The 26003-nt window shown below is 45.9% G+C and overlaps 1 protein-coding gene across 2 annotated transcripts; it reads left to right on the forward strand.

The window, feature by feature from the left end:
* The first annotated feature begins 2845 nt into the window (after positions 1 to 2845).
* UBAC1 (UBA domain containing 1) lies at positions 2846 to 20379 on the forward strand. 2 transcript variants are annotated; one of them, XM_062641374.1, is made up of 10 exons: positions 2846 to 3138; positions 8496 to 8616; positions 10669 to 10742; positions 11898 to 12005; positions 12820 to 12937; positions 13633 to 13741; positions 15171 to 15402; positions 16477 to 16563; positions 17484 to 17622; positions 19644 to 20379. In XM_062641374.1, the coding sequence occupies exons 1-10, from the start codon at positions 3001 to 3003 to the stop codon at positions 19757 to 19759; spliced, it is 1242 nt and encodes a 413-aa protein (XP_062497358.1). In that variant the 5' UTR covers positions 2846 to 3000; the 3' UTR covers positions 19760 to 20379. The 2 variants fall into 2 exon arrangements, with proteins under 2 accessions (XP_062497358.1, XP_062497359.1); XM_062641375.1 differs by having other exon boundaries at positions 2849 to 3138; positions 12835 to 12937.
* The last annotated feature ends 5624 nt before the right edge of the window (positions 20380 to 26003 follow it).

Here is a 26003-nt window from a genome sequence, read left to right on the forward strand (position 1 = left end):
ATTGCCCAGGAAAAGGTTGGGGGGGGTGTGTGTGTGTGTGTAATTTTCACCCTCTTTTTATTCCTCCCACTCTCAGACAATTTAAAAGAGATTATGGGTTTGCTGGTGTGGATTTCCCTGGGCTGGACTCCCCTGCTCCACCAGCACTGCTTGGTGTGGGATGAGCTCCTTGGAGCTCCTTGCAAAGAGAAGAAATCAGCCAAGCCAACACCCTTGTGCACTAAGGGGTCCTCAGACCTGTGTCCTCCCTAGAGAGCCACAGACAACTTGCAGGCAGTAGAGCAGTCCCAGAACTGCTCCAGTTTGCACCAAAGGAGACCCTGGGCAGCAGCGCCTCAATGCTAATGTTATGATGCTCCCCAGGTACAACCCCACTCTCCATGGGGTACTCACTGTTCTCCTAGCCAGGGAACTCACCATTCTCCATAGGGGTAGCCCCCAGGCCACCACTGCATCACTCTGAGTACAGCAGGAGGGTCCTGCTGCGAGATGCGATCAGGGAGAATAATACACCTGGAGACATAAACCAAAAAGAGCTGTTTCTCAAAGGAAAAGGGCCGTTGATTTCCCCTTTTCCTCATTCACACATTGGTCTGGGCATAATGAATCAGTCAGAAAAAGCAAGTAACACATGGGGCACTCATTCTTTTGGCTTTGGACAGTATTAACATAATACACACATATTGTTTATTTATTCGGCTGTAGTGCAAGTAAAGGAGGTAGAGCCCAGCGTTTAAATGGGGTATCTTTAAATGCTCGCGTTTCCTTCGCCGTTGTGATGCATTAGCCATCAGTAGTCAAATTGCCTCATATTTGCAATTTTATGGGTACATTTTATCAAGCACACGGGAGCTGCATTCAAAGCATGAAGATAAAGTATTCCACTTGTGTTAGGCAAGCACTGTCTCAACGCCAGATACGGCCAGAAAGCAGAAATCTCCCCTTTTTCCTGCCTCAGCTCCAGATTCATCTCCAAATACCGCTTCTACTTGCAGTTGTGACTGCTACGAGCCCCCTTTATGGCTGGTAGCATTCACACATCCACATCGCCATTGTGTTTAGCTGGGTGTGGAATCACCCAGCCTTTCTTTACTCGTTTAAGGTGTCTCACAGCAAAAACGTTATCGTTGTTCCCCCCCACAGCCAGAGCCGCTACCGCGGTCACTGAGCATCCCCTTCCCGAGGCGGTGTCCAGGCTTCCAGCTCCCTTCCTGAAGCAGGAACAGTTATGGTGAGTGAATAACGGTGGTAATCAGGTGAAAAGAGGGGCTCTCTGTGAGCCAGCACCCATGAAAGTGGCTTTGCCGACCGGGACGTGTGCTGGTGCTTGGGCTCAAGCAGCGGCTGCCTGGGGTCAGAGCTTGGCTCTTCGCAAAGGCAGGGTTTGCGGTCACCGCACGGCCCCAACGGGCACCCCATGGAGCCAGGGCCGCGCTTGGGTTGCGGTGGGGAGCTCGCACAAGCTGCTCCCAAAGGGAGCTGCTGCTGGCAGGGAATTCACCGAGCGGGAATTTGCTCCCTCTCGTGGGCTCCGGGAGCTGGTGCCTGAGCTCTCCAGCGATGGTTGCACAAAGCCATGGGACTGCTGCGCACCTGGGAAACAGGAAAGAAAACCTCGCGTTTGACCCCAGGAGCTGCCACCGGGGGTACGGGACAAGTCAGGGCCCCTCCAGCGGTGCCTACAGCTTCCGACGAGCTAAAACTCAGTCTGCTTTTTGATGGGACTGGATTTTGGCTCCCCGGAGCTCCCAGCCCCTTCTCACAGGACCCATTATTGCCTTTATCGCCTCTGGGTCTGCTGATCCCACCTGGATTTATTCCTTCCAGACAGCTTTAGTTCAGCCGGCTCCAGGCTGTGTGTAACACGAACATTACAGCGCTCACTGAGATGAACAGTGGCACATTCCTTGTATTTCCTAGCCAAGTCCAGCTCCATTTAACACACACCGAGTGCTCCACAGCGGCACTGCCCTTTTGTTTCATGTGCCCTTTAACAGTGATTTTAACACCCCAAAACCCCGCAGGCTGCAGGCAATGACCTGGGAAGGGAGCACAACCCAAAGCACACCGGGTGCGGGCAGCGTGCGGCCGGTGTTCCACTATGGACGAGGGGACCGTGAAGAGGGCTCAGCCTCGCCCGGGTACAGACAGTGAGGCAGGTCCCGGACGGGCCCGCAGGCCCCGCTACAGCGCCCACCGCCGCCTCCGCTGCCACCGGCTGCTGCTCCGAGCAGGAAGACCGCGGTTCCCCTCTAGCGGCGGCCGGGAGAACGCCGCAACCCCCGGCCGCCCCGGCCCGCTCGGGCTGTGGGGGTGCAGGCTCCGGCCGGGCCTCCCCGGTAACCCGGGGACGGTGTCCGCGGGCCGGCTGCTGCCCGGGGCCGCTGCGGGCTGGCCGAGACCGGAGGGGGACACTACAGCGCGGAGGACTACAACTCCCAGCGTGCACCGCGGGGACTACACTTCCCACAGTGCTCCGGGGAGGGGGGGGTTCCACTTGAAAATTTATTATTATTATTATTATTGTTATTATTATTATTATGGTTATGCGTCTCCCTTCGCGGAGCCGTTAATAAATTGTAATCAACGTTAATAACCGGGCCACCGGGGTCCGGCCCGGCCCGGGTCCGCCTCAGCCCCTACTTCCGGCGCAGCGCCCCGCCGTTAAAACTACACCTCCCAGCATACACCGCGCTATGGCGCTCTTCCGGTTCCGGTCGCCGCGGGAGCGCCCCCGTCCCCCCGGAGGGACCGGCGGGCCCAGGCGCAGGCAGCGGCGGCGGCGGGGCCGGGAGCGCGGAGGGGCCGGGGCAACGCCGGCAGCGGCTTCCGAGCTCTCCTTCTCCTCAGCGCGGCCCGGCCGGGCTCGCCGCCCCCCCCCCCCTCGGGCCTGGCGGGGTCACCTTCATGGGAGGGCGGTAGCGCGGGGCCCGGCGGTGCCCGGGGCCTGGTGAGGAGGCGGCGGAGCAGGGGCCGGAGGCGGCGGCGGGTCCCGGGGCGATGTTCGTGCAGGAGGAGAAGATCTTCACGGGCAAGGTGCTGAGGCTCCATGTGTGCACCATGGAGGGCGCGGAGTGGCTGGAGGAGGTCCCCGAGGACACCACGGTGGAGAAGCTGAAGGAGCGGTGCCTCAAGCACGTAAGGAGCCGCGTCCCGGTGCGAGCCCGGGTCGGTGTGAGCCATGGGTAGTGCCGGGCTGGGGCTGGAAATCACGGTCGTGGAGGCCGGGTAAATTCCCATTGTGAAGGAAACAGGCTTTTTCCAACGCCCTGTAAATGTCTTAAAACGAGATAAGACAAAGAACTGGCTCAAGTGAACGAGTGCTTGTGTTGTTCCAATGTTTACCGTGTCTGCCACCCCCCCGAATTGTGTGGAGCCGTTCCACATAGGAAGAAAATGCCTATTTCAAGAGTTTTGTGTATTGGGAAGGAGAACTTAGGGGAGGGAAATACTTTGCAGCCTTTAGGTACAGAATTTGGCGTGTGCTTTGTGTAGTGTTAGAGACTGCCAGCTCCTGCGTGCTTCTTGCGACCTGGTGGCTCTGCACCGCCGGAGTCTGAAGTGCGTCCTTATGATTTCCTTAGTCTGGTTGGTTTCTTGTTTCTATGGAAGAACAGAGAAGGAAAGCGAGTGTAAAGGCGAGCGTCCGTTGTCTGAAAGAGCCTTTGCCCAGTCGTACCCTGTGTTGGCACAGTGGGTTGTTTGGTGGGGAGATAATGGACTCTTGTAAAGCTCTCCCTTGAGCTCTAAGCAGTAAGGTCTTAATGGAGGTGTCCAATGGGTAATTTACCCCTGTCTGGAAGAGAAAACAAGTAAAACTGCACAGGCAAAGCCTGCGGAAGTTGAGCTGGAAAACACAGGCTCTTTGTAGCCATGTGCTCACAACTGGTGTGTTTGTGGGTGTTAAATGTGAAAACCTGTGGTTCCAAAACTATTGGAGTGATTTTTGAAGCTCTGCCGCGACGGTGTTTTACTTTAAATCAAACCCAGGATTTGCAACAACTGGGTGTAAGGTTGTGACCTGTCACCAGGGCTGTCCTAAAGTCTGTCGTTCTGGAACCAGTGCAGCCTGATCTGGGAGCTTGAGAGCATTGCTGAGGGATATGTAACTTTAGAGTGGCAAAAGCAAGAGCCTCCGCTCCGCCTTTGGGAGCGCAGCTTACTGACCTGCATTTAGTAGCGAGGTTCGTTTTGTCTATGAAGTCTTGCAAAGACTTTGTTTCATAAACCACACTTGCAATAGGCAAGCATATGTGTAATATTTAATTCTTTAACCCCCGTTTAAAGGGTAAAAGGTTTTAGTTTCTGGCTGAGCACTCTGTGAAGGAAGGGTGCCAGGAGCCCTCTGCCTTGGGTCAGCTCTTTGCTTCCAGCAAGAACCCCTGGCTACAACAGGTCACAGCACACACTGTTTTTCTTGTCTTTTAAGTGCTTTTTGATTTAGAGATGAGAAGAGCTACATCCTGAGGGAAAAAGGGGGTGCCTTGCTGCAAGTTGTGGAGTTCAGCCCCCCCGCCACTGTTGCAGTCCTGGGATAAGGCTTCTGCTTCCCTCCTGTCCCTCTTCAGCACAGCTGAGTGATTAAGTGGTGCAAAACCTGCCAAAACAGGGTGGGGTAGCAATTACATGCATGTGTGCAGTGCTGAAAGGCCTTTAATTATCAGGAAGCTTAATTGAATAGCTGCTTGCATTGCAGTTCCAGTCAGGGCAGAAGGCAATTGATAACTTGGCATGATGTTTGATTTCATTCTCTCTGCTGCTTTGTGCTAATGGTGTGGATTTGCATAACCATTATGGATAATATATAGTTTTATGGAGGGGGGGGAACAGAAATGGAAAAGTCATCTCTCCTGATCATGGGTATATTGCAATGAATCTTGATAGTGCCCCGAGATAATTTATGCAGCCTTCTCTTGTGAGATGCTGGTTATTATGTTCCCTAAAGTCTTTGAAATCATTCTTTTGGGAAGCAAAGGAAGTTGGTATTTGGAACAGTTTTGAACCATTTAGTGCTGATTATTGTTAAACTCCTGCCTTTAGTAAAGCTGTCTTTATAGCCTAGGAACCTGATAATACATTGTTTCCACTCCTAGGGATTTTTTAACTCATGTTTTACCATCAAAGTGTTCTCTTGGAACAGTCACTACAGCACAAGGTCCCACTGCCTCAGCAGGAGCAGACCCTGAGCTCTCCTGTGGTTTCCTTAAGGAGCAACTGTTCATTTCAGAACCAGACTTCGGAAGGGTCAGTTTAACACAAACTCACACTTAAATACTTTGTATGTCCAAGTATGTCCTAGTTCTGATACTCTAACCACAAGAGACCCTTTCTTCTTGCTGAGGCTAACAGCGTTTCTGAAATCCTGGTGTAAAACTGAGGTCATGCACTTGGGGCACACAAACATGGGCTGTACGTGTGTGCAAGCTCCCCCTGTAACTTTCCAGGCACTGTGGGACAAGCTTTTAATGCTCCGTGCCTCTGTTCCCCTTAAGCAGTCTCAGCGATACTCACCTGGCTTTTAAGGTATGATAAGGAGTATCTGTGGAATAGAGATGCAAGGTGCTAGTTTTCAGAGTACAAAGATAAGGTAGGTTCATGCTGCTGGGCATGGTTTGGGTACTGTGTGAGGGATGCAAATGGTTTAAGCCACCCAAGCTTAGCAGCAGGGAGTGTCAGTGCTGTTTACAAATGTTTCTGTTAATAAAAGCAAACAAAATAAAAGCTTTTTCTTATTTTCAAACCAACCAAACAGCCCTGTGGTTTATCAGCATTCCAGGCTTCACAAATAGCATTTGGCTTCAGCAGGGTTTACAAGTTCAGTAGTTGCTCAGGCACCTGTGAACAAAGGTTTCTCTCACCTGCCTGGCAAAGGAGCCTGAACTCCAGTGTTAAAAAGAAATGCAAATATTTATGCTGAAAGCAAAAGGATGAAACAGCAGATCCTCTCCTTGCAATCCTTTTGTACAAAAAGATGAGAGAGAGCTCATCGTCCCCACGCACTGTGCCTCTGATTGTGGGGAGCAGTGCTCCTTAGCTCTGCCATGTCCTGGGGCAGCAGGGTGCACCCTGCGATTTCCCTTGCTTCCTCTGTGCTCTGCAGGAATTCCTCCTTCTTCCCTGCTCTTCCTGGGGATTACCAGTGCTGTTCTGTCTCTGGGCAGGAAGGTGGCTTCAGGTGCACTTTAAAACATGGCATTTAATACAAAAATCCTGTGTTTTGGCAGAATGGTTCTCATGAAGCAAGATTCCACAGTGAGATCTGATGATTGGTGCTCATAGTTGCTGGTGCTCTGTTAAGAGCTAGTAGAGGCATTGCCTAAGATGGCCTTTCTATTTCCAGGGCATGTTAAAATGTTAAGATAAATATTTCACTAAGCAGTCTCTTTGATATATGTACTTTCCATATTTGCCTTCAATAAAGTGGTTAGAGGATCTGGCAGTTAGAATGAGTGTCCACAGGACTTCTCTTTTAAAACAGCAATTTTCACTGTATCGTATGCATTTTCACCTTGGTGTTATGGTTGCACACACCCCCCTCCCCTTTATCTGTGCCAGGGGAAAAAATGGATAATAGTTCCTAGCCCCAAACATAGACCTCCCAGCTCCCATTTTCAAGTTCTTCCTTTTGGGGTAGAACTCTCAGGATCTGTGACTAATATATTGAGCTTGTTCAGAGAGGAGATGTTCCACCGATGTACTCTTATGCATTTTGGGTAACTTATCAGATCCATTACAGGAGGTGCTCCCAGCTGCTTCTAGGCTTTAATGTGTTCTTTGGCTCTGGTTCAGCAGTTAATATGCTGAAGGATTAGTAAGAAGCTACTGTTATACAGAGCAGGGCTCAGACATTCTCACCTCAATCTTACTGAGGCATCAGAGCTGTATAAAAGCTCATATGAGGAACTGAAGGTCAGTGTTGAGAACAAGTGCATCGTGTTTGAAAAGAGCAGGTAGCTGAGCCTTCCATCAGCTGCAGTCACAACAGGAAAGGTGGTGAAGAGCTAAAAGGATTCCTTTGAAGGAGGCTGGTGATCCATCTTATGATGGACAGGACTACGTCAAAGTGAAGCAGTGATTTCAGTGGGATTTCTGGAAATGGCTCCTACCTGAAGGTTGAGCACATTCTTCTGCAGACATGGTAAAAGCATCTTGCAAGAAGCATCATTAAAAGCTGTTTCTGTGAGCAGAGCAGGTGAGGTCAGTGTTAAGTGTCCTATTGTGGTAAGAGCAGCAGCGTCAGTTCCATGGCTTTGGTAGGTTGTTATTTTTAATTTAGCCTTTCTGGAATCGCAACCACTGTGCTCTTTTTCTGCTCAAACAAATTAGAAGTCTCTAGATGCACTGATGTAATGTTCCTGAGGTCTGTCACTGGGTCTGGAAGTCACTGTGGTGTGGAGTCAGTTCAAGGCCTCTGTGTGTGCACGTGCTCTTTTGTCAGGATTTGAACTGGATTTCCTAGTGAATTAGACATACAGTTTATAATTGTAATAGGGAATTGAGCACAGTGTTCATATATGAAAACAAGTTACTGTGTGCTGATTATTTATGGTTGGGAAGAAAAGTTGTGAATATGACTTTGGTTCAGTGCTTTGAGCAGGAACCCAGGTGAGAGGGCTCCAGCAGCCAAATCTGTTGATTGCACTTTGAGACAAGGTGCAGAAACTGCTGTTTCCTTCCCAGTTTAAGGTCAAGTGTACCAAAATCACTGCTGGCTGTTGCTTGTTTCATCTGACGGTGTGTGTAAATAGTAATTATTAGGTGAAGCAGGGTCTCTCCTCTGTTTTGATGCTGGTTACAAATGAGAAACATGCTGTGTTATTACAGCCCTTCTGTAGAAACACTGAATGCTCTTGCAGATTTGCATTCTTAGTTCATTATACTAATTGCCACCCCCAGACTTTTCACTAAGAGGAGTGAGCTTAGTGATCTGCTGCAGAACTAACACAGCTGTGGGTCCTGGAGCATCGGTGCTTTGCTCCAAATCTCTGCAGGCCTGAATATAGGACCAAGGACTCAGAATTGTGTGATGGAGACATAATGGGAAACTATAAATCCACTCACATAGGCTGGTGCCCCTGAAGAGCTCACTTGTGGTGATTGAGCTGTAATGTTAATGCTTTGAAACTGTCTAAAGAAGTTTTTTAGACTGTCATCAGTTGGAACTTAAATCATAGAACATGTCAAGTTGGAAGGGACCCTTGAGGATCAAGTCCAACTCCCTGAAGTAGCTATTAATTTAACAGCATTGCGGAAGGAAAGCTAAAATCCTTCCTTTTGTTGATAATTCTTCCCAGCCAGGAGCCTGGATATGCAGGTAGAAACCTCAGTTTCTTTAGTAAAACATATTCTGTGCACTGGCCTCTAGCTTAAGCTATTAAGAAGCTAGTAAATGATGGCACAGCTTGTATATGGAGAATCTTATGTGCAAGGTGCAGTGATTCATGCAGGAGGCTTATTTCTGTGCTCTGATCTTTAATATTTATTATCTTCTGCAGTGTGTACCTGGGAGCTTGGAGGATCCAAAAACCGTGACGCATCATAAGTTGATCCATGCTACTTCTGAGAAGGTGCTGACAGACACAAAAACAGTGTTGGAGGAAAACATTCAAGACGGAGGTGAGGTCGTCTGGTTTTTAATGCTATCAGCCAGGAAACATGAGATTGTGTTTAACCGTTTGGCGAGTTCCAGATGGTGACTTTCTAATATCTATTCTGCTTTGACATAGGAAGCTAGTAAGATGGCAAAAAAGGAAGAGGAAAAAAGGCTTTTTTCCCTCAGAGAAAGCACCTTGAGCAGTTTGCTTTTCTTCACTCTTGAGAGTTGAAAAGGAATTAAGTGTGTTCATTAAGTTGCAAAACTAAACAGGTGATTTTTCTCTCCTTCTAAAGGAATTTTTCTAAATCTCCAGGGCAGCATTTATCCTTCAGAATGATTCAAAAATCATTCAATTATGGCTGAGTATTCCAAGCCAGACAATCCAATGCTTTTGGGAAGGGGGTTTTCTTGAAGTCTCCCAGTCAAGTAGAAGGATGGTTGCTGTACCTGGGTGTCTGCAATTCAGGCCTCATTCTGTCCTCTGCGATCACAGGTCAGAATCCTTCATGCTATAGTATCACTGACTGCAGTAGAGTATGTGAGGTGTGTATTTGCTCCTGAACTTTAAAGGTGTAAAGGATTAATGTGAAACAAAAGATCTAAAGATGAGAGCCGGAGTCAGTTTTTACTAGATGGCTCAAGCTAATGACTCCTTCTGGAGATAAAGGGCAGTGATGCAGAGAGAAGCAGGACTGCTGTAGACTGAAATACTGTCTGAGCCAGAAACTCAGCAGGAATAGAGTTCCTGGGTTTTTGCCTGAGTTCATTCAGGCTGCAGAACATGTGCCATGACCACGAGCGTTTTGGTGTCTGTTCCCAGGCAGTGTCACCTATCACCTTTAGAGCTTAGTGTCCTCTTAGGGAGAGGCGACAGGCACCATTTTTGCTGATTCGTGGTGTATTATTTCTAGGCGAGGTGCTGGCTCTTGGAGTTTTGAATTGCATTTGCAGCAGCTATGCAGTGTTAACTGTGTAGTCACAGTGAGCTGGCATGCCTCCTCACTCCTCCCTCTGCAGCCTGTGCCTTGCTTGTCACGGAGACAAGATTGCAGCCAACAGCTGACTGCACAGGGCAGCCAAGAGTCAGCATGTGGACCCTTTCACATTCTGATCAGCTGGGCAAATGAGGGTTAACAGCCTGCACCAGCTGTTGCTCTTGGCTGTTATGTGCTGAGCCAGATCAAGGAAACTTGTTGTGCAAAGCATGCTTTGTTTGCTTTGTACCTGCTTAACGCAATGGGCTAAAAACTGTGGCAGGCGTATCTGGGTGAAGGACTGCAGATGCTGCACAGTTCTGTTTTGGGCTCTGCAGTCTGTCTGCATGTTTCCACCCTCAGAATGTAGGTGGTGGTAACTGAGATGCTAGAAACTTGGAAAGCATCTAGTATTTCTAGAAACCAAGTTTCTGGGTCTCTAGAAAAAGGGCACCTTGTAAGGATGTATTAGTAAGTGCTAGTCTTAAAAGCACAAAGCAAGCCCTTGCCTGGTGATGTGGCATATCCGATACTGACGACTTGTTTGCCCTCGAGACTTGCCCTGGTGGCCTCCCAGGGATACATCCTGCTGTAGACCATGAATGTCTCTACTGCCATTCACATGCAAAGGTGAGCTTCAGCCTAGTGCTGGAAGTTCTTGTTGAAGACTGGTGCTTTCCTTGCTGTAGTTGGATGGTCCCAGCGTAGATCTAAACCCATCTGTGACCTGTCTCTATTGCTTCCTTCTTAGTGGAAGCACTGAAAGACTTGATGCTTTCTAATTATTATGAGCCAATTGCTGTCCTATTAACGTAGAAGACAGCTGGAGCCTCTAATACCTTTTGTGTGAAGAGAAGAAACCAGTAACAGCCAAAGTGTAATTAATAATGGCCCATGTTTTGAATTGACTGCACTCAGGAGCTGTGGACACTGAAGGAGTGTGTAAAGTCATAGAGGCTTTGAAGTATGAAGAAAGGTCTGATGCTACAGGGGAATTAATACAAAATTAATCTCTAGGAAAATGGAGTTTGTGAAGTATCTCACAAGAGCTGTTTTCATATAATTTTCTGATGTATTTTGGTGTCTTTCCCTTTCTAGACGTCTTGCTGTTGATAAAGAAGCGTGCGCCACCACCACTCCCCAAAATGGCAGATGTGTCAGCAGAGGAGAAAGTGAGTTTGAAAGACTTCTCAACTTGTTTAACTGCTTTATTAATGCTATGTGGAGGGATTACAGTGGTGTGCTTTTTAACTTTGATTGGGAGAACATTTGCCTTAGAATAAGACGTGCAGATACACTCTGTGGAAGTGGTATAGATTTGCTCTCTGAACAAATGTCTAATAAACGTGTAAGTTTAGTTCAGCAAGTGTCTTGCTTTGTCTCTGTTTGAAAACCCAATTGCTGTCAGGCTGTCTCCTATCTTTAGCTATATGTGGCTTGTCACCCTCTAACCTGGTCTCTAGAGCTGGAGTGTTGCCCTCTTACTATTTTTTGATTGAAACTTTATTGGAATGTGATTGTTACTGAGGGTCAGTGGTGCCTAGGATGCTGCTTATGCACCAGTGCTACTGCATTTGGTGTTACTGCATAAATACCTTGAGCAATGCTTGTGCTTGATGTTGTGTATTCCTAAGTCTCTTTACTTTGTCCTTGCACAGCTTTGTTTCTTCTTGCTTCCTGTAGGTATTGGTGTATGTCTCTGTAGCCCTTCCTGTAGGTATTGGTGTATGTCTCTCTCTTCAGTATGGTCTTGCTGAGCTGAATGTCACTGTAAGAGCCTCAGTTATAAGACTGGAAGTATTTATAGTTTGTACCCTGCTATGTTTTATCCTGGACTATGAGCATGTACTGAAAATCCAAGGCACCCTATATCTCTGCATGATACTTGCAAGCAGCAAAGCACTTCCACTGTGAAGCAGTTGTAAGTCTGTGCACAGCATTAATCTATCTCTGGGTTTGAAGAGAGCATGCTATGAGCAGACCACATGGAGCAGAATATGGTCCTGGGCACTGAGGCCTCTAAGTTCTCTCTTTTTGATACATCACTTTCCCTCTATGCTGGAATTTCTGTGTGTGATTAGGTAACAGAAATAGGTGTAAGGACTGAAAGTGGGGCAACCCAACAGGTCCAGTTTTGCTCTGTAATTGCAAGATGGTACTGGTGCTGTTAATTCATTTTATTGCTAGACTGCTGTTTCTCTTAGCTGCGAGTTACAGAGCACTGCTTGATGCCTTGGTGAAGAATATGAAACTGCTCTCCTCTGTGCTGTGTTCTCTGTTCTGTGCATAATGGGTTATGAAACCTGATCATGTTTCCTGTCCTTCAGAGGAAACAAGAGCAAAAAGCTCCTGATAAAGATGCTATTCTCAAAGCGACTGCAAATCTGCCTTCTCGCAATGTAGATCGCACTGTGGCCCATCACAACATGAGGGATGTAAGTATTAGACTTGGCCTTAACTCACACACTAACATCCAAATAGGCCTTTATCTTCTATAACCTTTTGTTTTACACATAAATGTGATTCTCTTTTCTCTATAAGAGAAATACAGATGTATATAATGTACATTAAAGTAGATAGCTTAAGATTTGGATACAGGTCATACTATTTGGTGATAATACATAGCTTTGTCTTCAGCTGTGTGGAGACCACTTCTACCCTCCTGTACTAGTAGGACACGAAGCAGAATCTGCCCACATATTGCAGGCTGTCAGCATGCCCTAGTAACCTAAAGGGGACAGATGTCATTTAAGCTGTTTAGTGGCCAAATGACCTGCTGAGCACAGCTTATTTAAAAACAAGTGTCCAGCTGAAAGGAATTTGTGATGCTTCAGTTTAGGAAATAGCTTTGATCTGTGTTGTTCAAATTTAGATTACTGGAAAGCAAAGAGTAGACCAGGAAAGCTCGTTGGTTCAGAGAAGCAAGTACTGCTGCTACAGAGGTACTGTGACTGTCTCTTATAACACATCTGCAGTGTGTTAAAGTGTTTCTGTGAAGCGGTGAGTTTTCTGGACCACCACACATCCTGTGGTGGATCTGGGTGGCTGTGGTAGAAATAAAGAACTTTCTGCCCATCCTATTTACATGTAGCACTTCACAGGAAAGGCCAGTGCCTCTTGAGAGACTAAATAATGCAAAGGAAGCCCTAATAAAGCAGTTATCTGTACAAGGGCCAGACCACTGCTGAGATACTAACAGGTATATTAAGATTCAGTGATGGCTGGTGACTGGTCTAAATGTTCTGACAGTTTCCTTTCTTGCAGTTCCAGACAGAGCTCCGGAAGATCTTGGTGTCTCTCATAGAAGTTGCACAGAAACTGCTAGCACTGAACCCAGATGCAGTTGAACTGTTTAAGAAGGCAAATGGTATGAACATATCTTTATAGTTGCTAGTTCAATCTTGGGAACTTTGCTTCCATAGCAGAGGAGCAGGCTGAGTGAAGTCCAGACCTTGATGTAATAGCAAAGCTACTACAAACTTTGCGGCCAAGATTTTCACCTTGTGGATATAGCTTGTATAAAACTGAGTTTCTGAGGTCCTTTTGGGATGAATGAGAAGTTCCAGTTAAAAATAAAATCTTTAGTAGTGAAAGAATTGGAAAACTTCAAGTTGTGCTTTAGGGACGGTAAAGAATAGTTGAAAATGCACAAGGAGATGGTAAAAGGAGGAGAAAGTGTAGCTGTTGGTTCAGTTTGTGGGAAATGCTTGCCCTTGAGATCTGCTATGACCAGATCCAATTTACTTTCCAGATAAATGCTAGATAGATACTCAGTGGATCTCATACGTATTTACTTATGTGGAAATACCACAGTCATGCGAGTTCTCTTTTATGTGAGATCTTGAATATATCTGGACAAAGTCTTTGTCCTGGAAGAATATCTGAGCCAAACCAAGCTGAGTGCAGCATATTAAATGATGAAATAGCAAATTCAGGACAGAAACAAAAGAAAGGCTGGAAGAGAAGAATGGAGTCTGAACTTAACGCATGCCATTCCATTGAGGAAGGGGTTTATTTCAGCTTGAAGTCAATCTGAACGTTGTTTTGTTTGTGTATGTGTAGCCATGCTGGATGAGGATGAGGAAGACAGAGTGGATGAGATAGCTCTGCGACAGCTTACAGAAATGGGGTTTCCAGAAAGCAGAGCTGTCAAAGCCCTTCGATTAAATCAGTAAGTGTACTCAGCACGCTGCCTGTGAACTACATGATATGGTTAAAACAACAAAATGAATCTTTTCTCTAAAGTCTCCTTATGTGGGTCGCCTAAAACTAGGTTGGAGAAAGCATTAACTCAAAGAAGAGTGCTGCCTCAGGCAGCAGGTGTGGATGGCACAGGGAAGGGAAGCAGTGCTGTGCTTGCTCTGGAAAGAGCTGCTGGTCTGTGGTTCATGGCACTGTTTCCAAGTATTGAACTCACATTTTATTCCACTTTAGAATTCAGATTTTGAAGAGAAAAAAGCAAACCCATTCCATCTGCACTGATCTTTCAGCTGAAGAAAAATACTTTGTGCTGATCTTTTAAAAACATGTGGAGTTCAGAAAGCAACTGTAGGAAAATAGCAGGTACTGTAGTTCTTATCCCCTAAGAAGGATCAGCTGTACTGACTCACTCCTGTGATGGGTTTGTTAGGCCATTCTCAGAAACTTGTAATGATAGAGGATCTACAACACATTCCAGTCACTCTTTTCCACTCCCTTGTGACTCAGAAAGACTTTCTCCCCCAGTGTTCTCCATCATTCATGTTGGAACTGAAAAGTCAAATATGCAGAGGCTTTCCTTTCTGTGAACATGTAATAATTCCCATGTGTCAAATGAAATTACATGTTCGGTTGCCCTCTGTTTCTGTTTCAGTTGACCTTTGTTTCTTCCTCTGTATTCACTGGGAAGAGATGTGTTGGGGCTCTCAAGATCCCTTAGCTTGAGCACTTGCACTGCATAGCAAGTGACTGTGTTCTGATCATGATGTTCTGTTCCCTTGGGCTGGCCCCTCCTTTGAGGGATAACAGATTTCTGCTTGAGTCAGTGGAAGAACAACGAAGTGGTACATGTCTAAGTGCAATTGCCTGTGTTGAATCTTGCTCAAGGCATATTGTGTACATGTAACGTTTTTCACCCTCCTTATTTCTTGTTTTGTTATAATGGCATTCCTTGATGACTGGATAGATGTCTGAGAGAGATCTTTTTAAGCAACAAAGCAGCTTGCATCTGAGATGTGGTTCCATGTGAATTTGGAACATGCTTTGCTTGCAGCTTTGTTAACAGTTGCACATAGTGTTTTCTCTGTTGTGAAGTAAAGCAGCTGATGTGGAGAATAAGGTGACTCCCTCAGAAATGCCTCTTAAAATCTAGGTTGCAGCTGTCCAAGTTGGATTTCATCCCTTTGTCTTCCTGGCTTCAGAGAAGATTGTGGTGCCCTGAAAGCACAGGGAATTGAGGTGCTCTGAGATTTGCTCCGAAACTTTCATTATTTATGACTTTTCAGATACTGGTTAACCTGCAAGTCAGTATACCATGGGTGTAAATGCAAAGGCAAATGTCTGTGGAATGCCACTGTACATCTGGTGTGTTTCTCACCCCTGTGCTTTGATTTGCTTTTCAGTATGTCAGTGACACAGGCCATGGAGTGGTTGATAGAACACGCAGATGACCCTGCGGTGGATGCTCCGCTTCCCGGTCAGACTCCATCAGAAGCCACAGATGAAGCTGGTGCATCTTCTGCTGAAGCAACTGCAGGTCCTAGTTCAGAAGCAGGTGAGGAAGAGGCCAAGGATGAGCTGACGGAGATATTCAAGAAGATCCGGAGGAAAAGAGAGTTCCGTCCAGACCCACGAGTACGTGCTGTTTATCTTGCTATGTAGCTGTTGAGATTGGAAGGGACTCTGCGGCACCATGGGATCCAAATTATCATTTAGTTCATAAATGAAATGGGATAGCTGGCTGGATGTATGTTATGCTGGCTTGACAGTATTTTAGTGGAAGCCTTTAGGGACAGTTTAAATTCAGGCTGCTGAAAGGGATATTACCTAATTAATGCACTGCTGTCTTAGATAGCAGTATCTAAACTACTGACACTTCTGCACCTGAAAACCATCTGATGGGACTAAAATGAGCTGCTGAACTGGCATTGCTTTTTATGACTGCTGTCTAGGAAGGAGGAGGGGTTGCAGGATGGCAATAGGTCCTTTTGCTGTAGAAAAGGATAGAAAAGCATTATTATATTTTAAGGGGGCAATGGAAAGTTTCATCATCAGATTTAAGTCTGCTGATGACTTAAAGAAGTCATCAGTATCAGCTGGAGAAAATGTTGTCATCGCGCTGTAAACTCACCAGGAGGTGCTCTTTAGAATCTAGGACTTGGTTTTTACAACTGTTTCTTGTGATTTCAGTTAAAAGCGGTAAATGTATTTGACCTGGGTACAATTTCTAAATGCTTAAACATTCTTCTAACAATATCTAGGCATGCTTGTCTAAACACATAATGCTGACTAGCAATATAATAAATCTGAGAGGTGAAATTAAATCGAGTGAATAGAACTACAAGTGCATGTGAGGTTTGGTCTACCAGTGAGATGTGAACAAAAGCTTTGTGACAGGAGAAGTCTTAAAATAAGATGTTTCTGTCCTGCTCTTCTCCTTTGCCCCAGGTACACTTGCTCTTTGCCTTGCATTCAGCTTTCAGTGTTGAGGATAGGAACTGCCTTCACTCTTGAGATTTATTTTTCTTCCATAATGAAGACACTTTTGAGATAGGGTATTTGAAAACCTTGTAGATAAGATTACTTAGTGGTCTACAGATGGGAGCAGTGGGCTTTTTACCCCACAGATGCTCCTCACAAATAAAGATGTGAATGTTCTCATTTCTCTTTTCAATGTTACACCTATTAAGCTGTGCAAATCTGATCTAGGCTGTCATTGCCCTGATGGAGATGGGATTTGATGAAAAAGAAGTGGTAGATGCACTCAGAGTAAACAACAACCAGCAGAATGCAGCCGTGAGTACACTGTCACTTCTGTTCTTTATTGCTGTAATAGTCTGTTCAACTGATTCTTTTCATCATGGAATTGGTTGATGTTTTGATCTGTCATAAAGCCCAACTGATACTGGAGATTAAATGAGCACTACATATTCTGTGCCTCTTTCAAATTAGATACACAAGTGGAATACAAAGGTTTTAGACTTCTTAGAGGAACTTCAGCATGTGTGAGGTTGAGGCTGATCTGGCTGGGATAGCATATGTGGGTTTTCAAAGAGCTTTTGAGAAGCTCCCTGAGTGGAGCCTGCCAAAGAGATTATGCTATCATGAGAAAGGAAAAGGTATTCCAAATAATTAATAAACGATTAAAGAACAGGAATAAATGATCAAACAAGAGAATCAAACCATGTAATGTGTAAATTACCATTCTGCAGCAATGCATTCCACAGTTTATGGAGTCAAAAACTGTAAGGCTTTCAAAGATTGGTTAGTCCCCTGCTAGTGGATATGTTAAGGAAAGTTATGTGGGCACAGCTGACAGCCAAGCAGTCTTCTCTTAAGCATCCAGTGCTGGCCACTGTTAGAGGATATTGGCCTGGATGATACTTGAGGCTGCTGAGGTGTAGCCATGCTGATGGGGTTCCTTTGAGGCAGAGTGTGTGTGGGATAACAGACATCGTTCCTGAGCTCTGAGGCATCCAAAGTTGGTACTAACTTTATTACCATACCAAGCACTGCTGCTGTTCCTGTTGAAATAAAAGCTTATTTCTATGGGAGAAACACACAAATGAATAGTAATCTAGTGTGAAAAAGAATGTACAGCTCTGTCTTCACTGTGAGAGGGAAAAATAGGTAACATGCCATGTTGTCAAAACTGAGATGCTTTCATTCTGATGTACCCAGTCATGAAGTCTGTTGTGCCTGCTGATTTCTTTCAGTGTGAATGGCTGCTGGGAGACAGAAAGCCTTCTCCAGAGGACTTAGATAAGGGCATTGACACCAACAGCCCTCTCTTCCAAGCCATCTTAGAAAACCCAGTGGTACAGTTAGGGCTAACCAACCCTAAAACTCTACTAGGTAAGTCCTGTGTGGGTTCATGATGTATAAACGCTGTCTCTGTAGTTGCTGGCAGAGTAGAGGCTGGATGATGACAGCTCACTTTGTGGGATAGGTGCAGCTCTGTACCCTTTTCCTCACTTTCAGCAGCTGTATTGTTTGTTTGCTTCATACTGCAACTCAGCTAAACCCAGAACAGGACTTGGGGCTGTCCCAGAAATGCTGCTCATGCCCCAGGCTACTGCGTTACACTTGCTGAACTCAGATCTTTAATAGCTGCTGGCTGCAATGCTTTTGTGGATTTAGGAGACCTTTTGTGTGCTCCCTTTGGCCAAAAGGGGAAAAACCTGGAATGTCTGACTAGAACTCTGATTATTTAGCATTAAAAACAAGTGTGTTTTCTGCTGTACAGCTTACTGCATGCTGAGGCCTGGTCACTGAGAGGGAAGATAACTTGTGGAAGAGTAAGCAAACAAGTCTGAGCTAAGACCTTGCCTGTCGAAGTTGAGATATGTGACAATGCACTTCCCCTCCCTTGGGTTTTGGCTCCTTGGTAAAGCCTGTGTGCTGGTGGTCAGACTGTGAGCACAGCGAGTACCCAGCTGATGAGCCTGGCAGTAAGACATCAGTCTCTGATGAACTCGTCTCTCCGATGCTGGAGGGCGATACAGAAGAATGACATTGGCTCTGTGATGTGTATAAAAAGTTTTGCATTTAGTCTTTTTTTGGCTTCAAAATGGGTTTGAAGCAGTGCTTTTAAAGAAAGCAGCACTTTCCAGAGAGCTTTTAACAATACTACTCTAAATGTAATTAGGAGAGTTTGCAAGCCTTTAAATAATTCAAGAGCAGAACCTTCCCACTCTGCTTTCCGAACAAATGGTCTCTTCATCTCCAGCGAGGGTTCCACACTGCAGCTCAGAATATAAATAGAAAATGAAATGCCATTATATGTGCTTGTGAAGCTTGGATGAACATCAGAGAAAATATATTCCTAATGATACATCTGCAGATTGCTTATGTCACAGATTTTAATAATGAATTTAACGAGATACTTGCAGAATGTTGATAAATCTTGAGTTTTAAGCTTTTGACTCTGTGTGAAGAATATAGTTGAAGTGGTGAAAGGTGAGATCTGCACTTTTCAGTAGGCATGCTGCATGACCTTGAGCAGGGTATTAATGATGAGCCTTTCAGAGGTGCTGGGTACTTACAGCTCCCACTAATGTCAGCTGGAGCTTTGTACACTAACACCCCTAGGGAATATTAAGAAACTGACCTTGGTGCCAGTCTGCCAGACTCTCACAACGCTGACATTTTGGTGGCTTCTGAATAGGTCAGATGTGCAACTGCTGTTTTGTCCTGATCCGTAGTGACTGCTCCAAATGTCCACTTGACCAGCTCAGTGTCTGTCCCAAAGCTTACAAATTACTGCCTGAACCATTCTTCTGCCAAATTTGCAACTTGACTCTTGCAGTAGCTGCCTGGGTCCTTGCACATAAGTAGGAGAGTGAAAACTGGCATGTTTAAAGAAGCAAAAGAAAACAACAAAGCTTATTGTATAGACAGCTGTGTAAAGAAAGCAAAAACTGCTCTTAAATACCTGGATGGCTGTCATTGTTCAGAAATGGAGGCAATTGTTGTGCACAACCTTTCCCCCACTGCCTATGTGTAGGCAGGTGGAACTGGCTGCCTCCCTGACATCCTTTGCTTTCCAGACACCAGGAAGGAGAAAGCATGAGCTCCTCAGAGGGAAGATGCTGCTTCCCTTCTGGATCCTGGGGCCTCTGAAAACACAGAGCTTGAGATGTGGGGGCTTAAGGCACTATACTTCTGTCTCTGCTGTGTGCAGTGAATTTAGTGCTGGGGAATGGGGGAAGCAGAGTGCGATGCGCAGTGTGTATTCCCCCCATTTTGGGGTGATGTTTGCCCCTGCCTTTGGGTGGTAGCTATTTCTAACTGTCCTCTTGTTGGAGCATCCCAAACATTGAAGCCTTTGCTGACTAAGGGACTAATTGAGTGTTGCAATTTCCATCTCTTGGCAGCCTTCGAGGATATGCTTGAAAACCCCTTGAACAGCACTCAGTGGATGAATGATCCGGAAACTGGGCCTGTTATGCTACAGATCTCTCGAATCTTCCAGACGCTGAATCGCACGTAGAGGGGATGCCAGTCCACTGTGCCACTTCCTACTGCCCCTCACCTCACCTTCACCCCAGCGGGAGGGTGCATGGAGTGCTTGGGAGGAGGTGGATGGAAGGGGAGAGGGGTTGATCCTGAGCAGGGGGGCTCACACGAGAGCTTGCGTAGTTATGGCCAACTGAAGTTAATTGCCTTGTGGATTTAGTGTTAGTGGAAGAGGTTTGAAGACTTGTTTTCAGGTATTAGATTTAAAATGAAATATATCCAAAAATAGGAAAAGGTTTTGTGAAAATAACCAAGAATCTGACTGTTGGAACGAAATCCAATCATTGTTGTTAAAAAGGCCTGTGACAGTAGTTTTCTAGCCAGTTTTGCTAGCATCTGGCTAGTGTTTACAAAAGGTCACTGACCACTAGCATAGGATATTAAAATCATCTCCAGACAGTATTAATTTATGGCTCTATCCAATTCTAAAAAGCTTTTTTAAATTGATTCTTAGGAAATGTTTTTTAGAAGTTCAACTCTCTTAGGAGAGGAAGCCCATTTCTATCCAGACCTGTTAATCATGCGTTTTAATTTAAGTGAGAATAACTCAGAGATGGAATTGTTTTAATAAATAGCATTACTTTTTCCTATTTATTTTCTGCGTTAGTGTTGTTGCAGTACTTGTAGGGGATTCTCTGTCAGCTCTGTTAAAGATGCAGTATCTCTTTCACAGCAGAACTTGCTACACCAAGGCTTGGAATCTCAAGTAGGCTGCTGTTCATAGGTTCATACTCTGCCATATCCTAGTGCAAGGAGGGATATATTCACGTAGTGGGGTGTTTTCCATTTTTATGTGCAGTTTGGGAAGGGGAGACTTGTGGTTTTTGACTTTGTTTCAAAGTGTTTACAAAGATTTGCATGGGTTTTTCATTGGTGAGCTCTAAGGCAGCAGAACAGTTTAGGTTTTTACCTTGTTTAAGGTGTTTAAAAGCAAGCTTGCAATGACCATCTTTGAGATGGAAGTGGCTTTTCTTGACACTTGTTTTTACCTTGGAAATACCAGGAATGTCAGGCTGGGCTTTCCCGTTTGGTCAGAAGCCTGACTGGGATTTCAGACAGGAGCTGAGAGATTTCAAGGACAGAACTCGCTGTGACTCTCCAGCCAGTTTTCAGCTGGGCTCTGCAGGTGTGAGTCCGAACAAAAATAGGTTTTCTTTTCAGATTAATGGAACGTGCTTCACATCTGCCCTGATCCCTGCCCTGTCTTGCACTTCACAGCTGTGTTTGTGGAAAGCCAGGCTAGGCAAGCCCTGCCTCTCCAAAATGCAGAGAAACCAGCTGGGGACCCCATCCTTAGCTAGCACGAAGGTGCCCTGTCAAGTTGAGGCATCCTGAGGAGCAGCGCAAGTCACCTTGTTAAATGTGGGGCTTTTCTTAAGCAAAAATGCAACAAGATGCAACCCGAAACCCTACAACAAGTTTTGGCCTGAACTTGGCATCCAGTCCCTGCTGTTATGCAGTCAAGGCACCAGAGTTGCCAATTTCACATCATTCATATGAAGGGTGGGGAAATCAAAACAGCATGAGATTTTATCTTGACTGACTATCCCAGGACTTTATTTGTAATTCCATATTAAGCTTTGCAGTTCATGACTGCTGAAATATTTACTTCTACATTCAGAAATGCCAAGCTTTATAGAGATGATGCTTCTGTTCAGACTGGACTCTCACCAAGAACAGATTGACAGCATGACATGAAGTTGTAATCTGTTTTGTAACAGCCAGGAGCCAAGTCCTGCAGCCCAGTGAGTACAGCACAATGACTCCGGAGTAGCTGGGACTGAATGTTGTAAAGTTATCAAAGGTTTTGATTGTATTATCCGTTTTTGTTCTTGCTCCTTGAAGCTTTTTGCCTGTAATACTACCAGAAGATGCTGTTACTTGAAGCCCTTAATGTCAGAGGCTTGTGCCCTTCTCTACCAGTTGAGTTTCTTGTAAATATTCCTTTTAATGAGTGTTTTTAGAAGACAGCTGAGGAAAATGACCCTGTAGTTTGGGGGCTTTTTTGGCTTCTGAATGGGTAAGGACAGGTTCCAATGTAACAAACAGATACTTTGGTAGCAGTCTTGGTCTTTGAGGAATGTAAAGCCTTGTTGATGAAATGCTGCTTTTGATTTCAGTACTCCATGACCAGACCCTGGAGTGGCTGTGGAGCTTCCAGGCAGACCAGCAAGGGTCATCTATCAACTTTAGAGTCTTCTGCAAGTTTGGCATCTGGTTTGCAGGCAGAACCTTGGGCATTTGCTACGTGGCAAGTGAGCAACCCCGGCTGCCATGGAGGAGCTGCCCCAGGACTGTCTGTGGCTACTGCCAGGGCAGTGTGGATGATGAACTTGAACCAGCCCCCCAGCTTTTAGGGGTTGAAGCTGGGGCATTCCTGGTACTCAGTGTCTGAGGAGCAGGTGGCTCACTTCTAAGGGTACAGGTTCTGCTGCTTGTGTATCTCTGCATGAACCCCACAGCAGTGAGATCAGAGAGAGGATGATACTGCCAGGACCTGCTGATGAACTGTGCATGTTCTTCAGTGTCAGTTTGATCGGGGAGACAAAGGTTGCCAGAGCTGCTCCCCCTGTGTGCCAGAACAGTCAGTGCTGGTGAGCCTTTACCAGGCATGGGGAAAAAAAGCATTGGTAAAACACATCATGGTTATGAAATAGAGGAGGGTAAGAGTGTACAGGTTCAACAGCATAACCAGGTGTTGCAGCAGCAGTTAGAGACCTTAGGAATACTGTGTCTTTAAGATGCCTGAAGGCTCAGGATTATGTGGTTATTTCTGGAATTCATTACTCTAGAGCTCCACATTTACACAGCCAGGGTGTTGGGGAGTGTGTTCTTCCTGATCTGCCAAATGGTCATCTTGTTTGGTACAGCTTTAACTGCTATAGATAGTCCAGCTTGTCTTCTGAGAACTCCCATTGCCAGTGGCTGAAAGAGGCCAGAATTTAGGAGGTGCTAAGCACAGAAGTCATAGGAGTTGATTTAAAACAAAAAATGCACTTGAGTTTAAACGAACACTTGAATTGCTCAAGACGTGATGGTGGTGTTAGGGTATGAATTAGTAGCAGACAAGGGAGCTGTGGGCCCCGTCACACCGGGGTGTAGTGCTGCCTCATCCCAGTGAACAGAGCCCATGGTGCCTGCAAAGGTGTTGGTTACCCTCGTTGTTACAAACCCTGCAGAAACCCCAGAAAGATCCCTGCTGTTGAGTCAGAACGTGCAGACAGCTCTCCAGGCACAAGGAGCACGTGTGGTAAGAGCTGTGCCTGGTGATGAGCTGCCCTGTCACAGGCTGAAGGGTAGAGGGCTGGTGGATCTGGTCTGTGAGCCAGCGAGAGGTCCCTGAGCACGTGGGGATGGAAGTCTTTGCTTTAAAGAGTGAAACGCTGTCTTTTTGTGCTGAAGAACTCACAGGGATAAGGATTTACAGGCTCAGGTCCCGTGCTCGCATCTCTGGTGATCAAGTTCTAACTAGCAAAGGTATGTTTGTCTCATAGTGTGGTCAAGGGAATATTTGGAAGCCTGTGAAATCGAGCAGTAAGGAAGCAGGGAGGTAGGTGGCTAATCCCATGTGTCTCACAGTTCTAGCTCTTCACCCCATCAGTCAATACAGACAATCTACTTTTGATGTCGTGTGACTCTTGAAAGCTAGCTATTTATTTAAATATATGTAACTTGTAATTTTGTCATCAAAGCACTGATATTTTTAGTAGGTATGTGCTAAATGGAAGTTTGTTCTCAGGGCTTCATATTTATACTCTTTATAGGGTGCATTTAACGGGATGTATCTGGGGAAAAATGCCAGTGGCTGCTTTACAACTTTGATCTTGATTGTCTTTCCCTGTGAGCCTGAGCTAGCATCACCCTTGGAACAAACCTCCAGTGTCTGGTCCAGGCCAAAGCATCCTCCACTCTTTCTCTCCCTGTGAGCAGTGATTTGAGTCTTCTTTGATGGCTGCATCCCTTTGGCAGTGGTCACACAAGATCTCCATGTGCTGGGAAATTAACTTGTGTGGTTTCTAATGTGGTTTTCAGTGCGCTCCTATGGGAGGGTGTGAGGGTCCCTCCTGCCAGAAGCCTGAAACCTCTAGCAAATATCTCTGCTTCCTGGCTGCTCACAGCCTCTGGCACAGATGAGTCCCACAGCCTTGACCCCTGTTCCTTCTCTCACCCTCCTGGAACCAAACTTGTCTTGTGGGAATGGATCTTCACAGCCAAGAAACACTTGAGTGGTTATTGAAACCCTTTTTAGTTAGGCCTGTTAAGGTTATTTTATTGGTGATCCATGGGCTGAGGATCTTTTAATGTGTTTTGAAAGCTGTTTAACCAAATGAATGTATAGTAGAGCTGTTGGCAAACATTGCCTGAGGAATGAGAGATGAGCAGTGACCTCGACTTCAGTGGCAGTTTTCTCCAGGTCCCTTGCACAGGATGGTGAGTGCTTCATCCAGAGCGAATGCCCTGGCTTTCTACTTTTAATACTTAACATGTCTGTTAACTAGCAGGATAGTGGCCCTTGAGGCTGGGTATTTCCATCTGATCATAAGTCCTTGTGCTTTAAGGCATAAGCAAACCACTGATTGTATCTTCCTCTCTGGCTCATTATTCATCTGAAGGGTTTGTGGTGCTGGTGTTGGCTAGGACAGTTGGTGACTGTGGCTAGGGCAGTGATCCCCATGTCCCCACACGTGGTGAACAGTATCGAGGTGATTGTGTGGTCATGGTGGTGGCTGTCACATCTGGGTATAACAAAAGGGGTTTTTAAGGACCTCTCGCCCTATATTTGAAGATCTTCAGGTCCTGTTTGCAGTGTGTGAACTTCAGTCAAATTCGTACTGAATTTGGGTATAGTTTTATATCAGTCTCTGGAAACGGGAGAAATTGGAGCACGGTTTAAACCAAACCCCACAAAACCAAGTGTCTTTGCAGCAGGTAACAGAAGCCTGTAGAGCTTCTTAAATTGCTTGGTTTTCTCTTAATGAACTGCCCAAGATGGTGATTTGCCATCCAGCACCAGGAAGATTTACCTTGCAAGGTACTGGCTCCATGTTTGTCACTTCACCTGTGTAGCACATCCTTAGGTACAGCATCCGAGACTCTTTGTACACACTGGCACTGACGTGTGGCATGCACAGCTCTTTCCAAGATGTAACATTACTTTTAGGAAGCTTCTCTAGGGCGGATGTCGCCGAGCCTGTGGAATTCAGGGTTCATTCTGGATGGGCTCCTGTGGGTCACTGACCTCTCCTCAAGTGGGAAAACCAGCAGGGCTTGCTCCTGGACAGCAGCCCTCAGGCAAGGAGCACCAAATGCTGCTCATCTGCACTGAAATCTATTCCTGGAAGTTACTGGGGTTGTTGTCAAAGCCCAGCCTGCTCCATCCCTTGACCGTGTGGAGAGGTCATACCCACAAACAAGGCCAGAATGAATGCTGAGTCTTTCAACCCGCTCACACATACACACTGAAGACACTGATGTTATGTGTGCTGTAAATTTATAATATATCTTAAAAATAAAGGTTTTTTTGATTTATTACAAGGTGTTCTGAAGCATCATTCTCAGGAGCATGTTCTGAAGCATCACTGTCAGGAGCAGCAGAGGTTTATGAATCCACGTCGTTCAGTGTTCCTTGTACCTGCAGGCTGCTGGAGTTGTTTGTCAGGAAATAAGGTATTTCAATAGCTGGTTGAGAAACCTGTAACAAAACTTGTGCAGAAATTCCTGGTTCAGTGCCTGGTTTTCCACCTGGAAGTTGTTTCTCCATTTTCCAGGAAGTCACCTTGGTGAGATTCATTGCAAGGGCTGTATGAAGCAGGATTTGGTTATCCCCTGGGATGAGCCAGTGCCATTTAAGAGGGATTTATCCTCATGGTGGTTGACTGATAAATTGGAAGCCTTTTCTTCCATAACAAGGGAGCCCTCATGAAGGAAAACAGATCGATAGCAACCAGCATCTGGTGGTGTGGTGGGAGGCAGTAACTCCGGGTGGTGAAACCAAAAGGCTCTTGTGGTGCCAGTGGTGCTGGCTCTGGGGGGATGAGCTGTGTGTGGTTGCCTTGGAGGCAAGTGATGGAGTGTAAATGTGTGAGGTGGTTTCTCTAAGGAAGAGGAGGGGTTATCCTCATTTTCACACCACATTCAGGGCAAGGAGAGCACTGACAGCAGCCTGTTTAGCCAGTGGTGCAGCAGCTGCTAAGGAGTTAATGTTCATTGTGTCCCAT

The sequence above is a fragment of the Pezoporus occidentalis genome, unplaced genomic scaffold, assembly GCF_034315485.1.
Source record: "Pezoporus occidentalis ecotype Australia unplaced genomic scaffold, CSIRO_AGI_Poc_V1 ctg68, whole genome shotgun sequence".
In the NCBI taxonomy this organism is placed as follows: domain Eukaryota; kingdom Metazoa; phylum Chordata; class Aves; order Psittaciformes; family Psittacidae; genus Pezoporus; species Pezoporus occidentalis.

Coding starts and splice junctions, on each gene's coding strand:
- UBAC1 (XM_062641374.1), top strand. CDS start 3,001: ATGTTCGTGCAGGAGGAGAAGATCTTCACGGGCAAGGTGCTGAGGCTC. Junction 8,617..10,668: donor GGAAAACATTCAAGACGGAG/GTGAGGTCGTCT, acceptor TTCCCTTTCTAG/ACGTCTTGCTGTTGATAAAG. Junction 10,743..11,897: donor ATGTGTCAGCAGAGGAGAAA/GTGAGTTTGAAA, acceptor CCTGTCCTTCAG/AGGAAACAAGAGCAAAAAGC.